The 2,971-nt window shown below is 57.3% G+C and overlaps 1 protein-coding gene across 1 annotated transcript; it reads right to left on the bottom strand.

The window, feature by feature from the left end:
* Nucleotides 1-2,054: 2,054 nt before the first annotated feature.
* On the bottom strand, nt 2,055-2,737 carry CDC26 (cell division cycle 26). Its single transcript, XM_066563010.1, has 2 exons — nt 2,475-2,737; nt 2,055-2,407 (listed from the first exon to the last, which is right to left on the bottom strand). Exons 1-2 carry the CDS (start codon nt 2,553-2,555, stop codon nt 2,225-2,227), a joined length of 264 nt encoding a protein of 87 aa, XP_066419107.1. The 5' UTR covers nt 2,556-2,737; the 3' UTR covers nt 2,055-2,224.
* Nucleotides 2,738-2,971: the final 234 nt, after the last annotated feature.

The raw sequence follows: 2,971 nt of genomic DNA, 5'->3' as shown, positions 1-2,971 counted from the left end.
CTCTGGTGGGGCCGTGTTTTGGGACCAGTCCTTGGTGCAGCCCTCGGAGGGAGCAGCAGGGCCCAGTGTTCCTGTTCAGGTGCTGTGGGGTGGGTGAGGAGCAGCATCCCCTGGGCCTCCCCAGCTCCCTGGAGCTGCTGCAATGGGAACGTGGGGATTCACTGAGAAACCTCTTTGATCCAGCTCAGTCACACTTTGTGGGGAGGGATGGGAAGAGGAATTGGTGCCTCCCAGATCTGCCTGCCCTGGAGAGGAGTTTTATGGAGCTGTAACAACCTCTGAGGTGTCCTCTCAGAGCTGGGGCCTGCTGGGAATGCCAGCCCAGCAGAGCAGCCCCTGATCATTGTATGTGGTGTTAGACAGGAACTGCATCTCTTTGCTAGGCCAGCCTGGGGCTCTTTCCAGTTGGAAAAGTTTGAAGTTCTGTACATTTTCCCAGCCTGACCTGGACTTGGATGCACCTACAACACAGGAAGCCTGAATTTAACTGAAGTCCGCTTTGGAGGAATGCTGAAAAACCAGCCCTGGTCACTGTGCTGGAGATGGTCAGAAACAGCCCTGGCCAGAGGCAGGGGGAGCCTCCAGCTCCTGAATTCCCTGCAGGTGTCCTGCTGCAGGCCCAGGGCTGTGGCAGCCTGCCCTGCTTGTTCCCCAGGCTGCAGGGAGCAGAGTTTGCTGAGCACCAAGAAGCTGCTCAGAATTTTAAGTTGCTTCCTTCAGCTCACCCCAGTGTGTGCCAGACCCCTCCTGAGTGGGCTCTGCCCCAAACCTCACCTAAATCAAATCTGACCTCATCCTGCCCAGCACCTGCTGAGGGTAAATCCAGGGACCAGCTGAAGAACTCCACGTGCCCTTGGCCTTTCCAGGTGCCACCAGCCATAAGGAACTGTTTGGTGGCCTTTGCTCCAAGCAGCAAACAGCCCTGGGCTCCACTCCAGGGGTGACAAACCAGAGCAGCTGGGGACAGTGAGCAGAGCTGGATGGAGGTGGAGCAGGGAAGTGCAAAGGAGAAGCTGCTCAGTCAGAGAATCTGGGCTGTCCCTCCCCATCCATGAGGCCAGCCCATGATCCAGGCCTGCAGCCACTCCCTGCCCAGGGCCCAGTGAGACACTGCAGCAGCTCTGGGGATGTATTTGGGATCTGATGTAACCCAGGGGATTCTCTCCTGCTTGCCTTGGGAAGGACAGAGCTGTGGCACCTTTATCCCAAAACACTCAGCAGACACTTCCAGCACCTTCTCTTCAGTGGGGCCACCAAGGTAGGGTGTCTGTTGTGTCTATTTCCCTTATGATTTGACTGAAATAAAGCTTGCTAGTTATGGGCCAATAACTATTTCAACCCCAGTACTTTTGATGTTACAGCAAAAGGATTTTTCCCAAAGGTAGTAAAAAAAGGACAAAGAGCAACAGCTAGATTGCCATGTAAATACAAGCACCTTTGAGCCAAAAGAGACTTGACAAACTTCCCAAAATGATAAGATGCAGAGAGGATTCAAAAGATTAAAAATTATTAAGGGGAAATTTGTGTATGTGTGTGCTATCCACATGAGCCTAATGTGTGCATGAAACTGATGAAACTGAAAACAACTTGAAAAATTGGTGTTTGTTATCATTTAAAGATTTGTGTTTTCAAGAGTGACAGTTCTTTACATTTTTCTGATGCATTTAGCAGAATAGAGAAGAAAGAATAGAAGGAAAGGAAAAGGAGAAGAAATAAGTTCTAAAATCGAGATCTCCTTTCAGACACTTCTGATTTTAACACCACATGCTGCTGCAAACAATTATGTGAACCAGCTCATAGGCGAGCTCTGTGAAATACAAATTACGAGAAAAACGCAGGTTGTGAAAGAAAAGCAAGAAACCTGTGGGTTTGCTCAGATCTAACACTTAAAGAGTAAGATTGATTCTCTCGGGAGGTTCAGATGGCCACTCCACTGTCTGGTTAAGATCACCAGATCACTTTCCCAGAGGATCCTCCCGCGGTGTTTTATCCCCCTGCTCACAGCACGGAACGGGTGATCCGGGTGTTTCCACCCCCACCGGTCACTGCAGCCGTGGGATTATGATTCTTTTATTATAAAAAATAAGTGTTTATTTAAAACAAAACACTCGGCAAAGGGGCGTTCACGGGCGTGTTAACCAAACTTAAAAAAAAAACCAAAAACGTAACAGCTCGGAGGGGGCACGGCGAGGCCCGCCCGGCTGAGGGGGCCGGGGCTGCCCGGTCAGAACTCGAAGGTGCCGAAGTGCGCGGTGCGGCCGCCGGCCTTGGGCTGCGGCTTGTACCCGATGCGGTCATTGATGAGCTGCTCGCGGCTCTTGTGCTCCGTGCCCAGCGCTCCGATCGCCGCCGCCTCCTCGCCGCCCCCCGCCGCCGCCTCCGCCTCGTCGCGCTGCTTCCTGCGGCTCTGCGGGCGAACGGGCCGGTCAGGGCCGGGGGCGGGCCGAGCCCCCCGCGCCCGGCCCCGCGCGCACCTCCAGCTCCTTCCGGACGCTCTCGAACTCCTCGATGTCGTCCAGCTTCAGCTCCAACCGCGTCGGCTTCCGACGGAGCATCGCGACAGGCGGGACCGGCGGCACCACGACCGGCGGCACAACCGAGCGCTCCCGCCCTCAGCGGGCCCCGCCCGGCGTGCCACACCTCCCGGCGTGCCCCGCGCGAACTGCCCTTAGCGGGCACCGCACCTCCCGGCGTGCCCCGCGCGAACTGCCCTTAGCGGGCACCGCATCTCCCGGCGTGCCCCGCGCGAACTGCCCTTAGCGGGCACCGCACCTCCCGGCGAGCCCCGCGCGTCCCGCCCTTAGCGGGCACCGCACCTCCCGGCGAGCCCCGCGCGTCCCGCCCTTAGCGGGCACCGCACCTCCCGGCGAGCCCCGCGCGTCCCGCCCTTAGCGGGCACCGCACCTCCCGGCGAGCCCCGCGCGTCCCGCCCTTAGCGGGCACCGCACCTCCCGGCGTGCCCCGCGCGAAC

Source organism: Molothrus aeneus, chromosome 19 (genome assembly GCF_037042795.1).
Source record: "Molothrus aeneus isolate 106 chromosome 19, BPBGC_Maene_1.0, whole genome shotgun sequence".
Taxonomy (NCBI): Eukaryota; Metazoa; Chordata; class Aves; order Passeriformes; family Icteridae; genus Molothrus; species Molothrus aeneus.
This window is presented reverse-complemented; position numbering and strand designations above follow the sequence as displayed.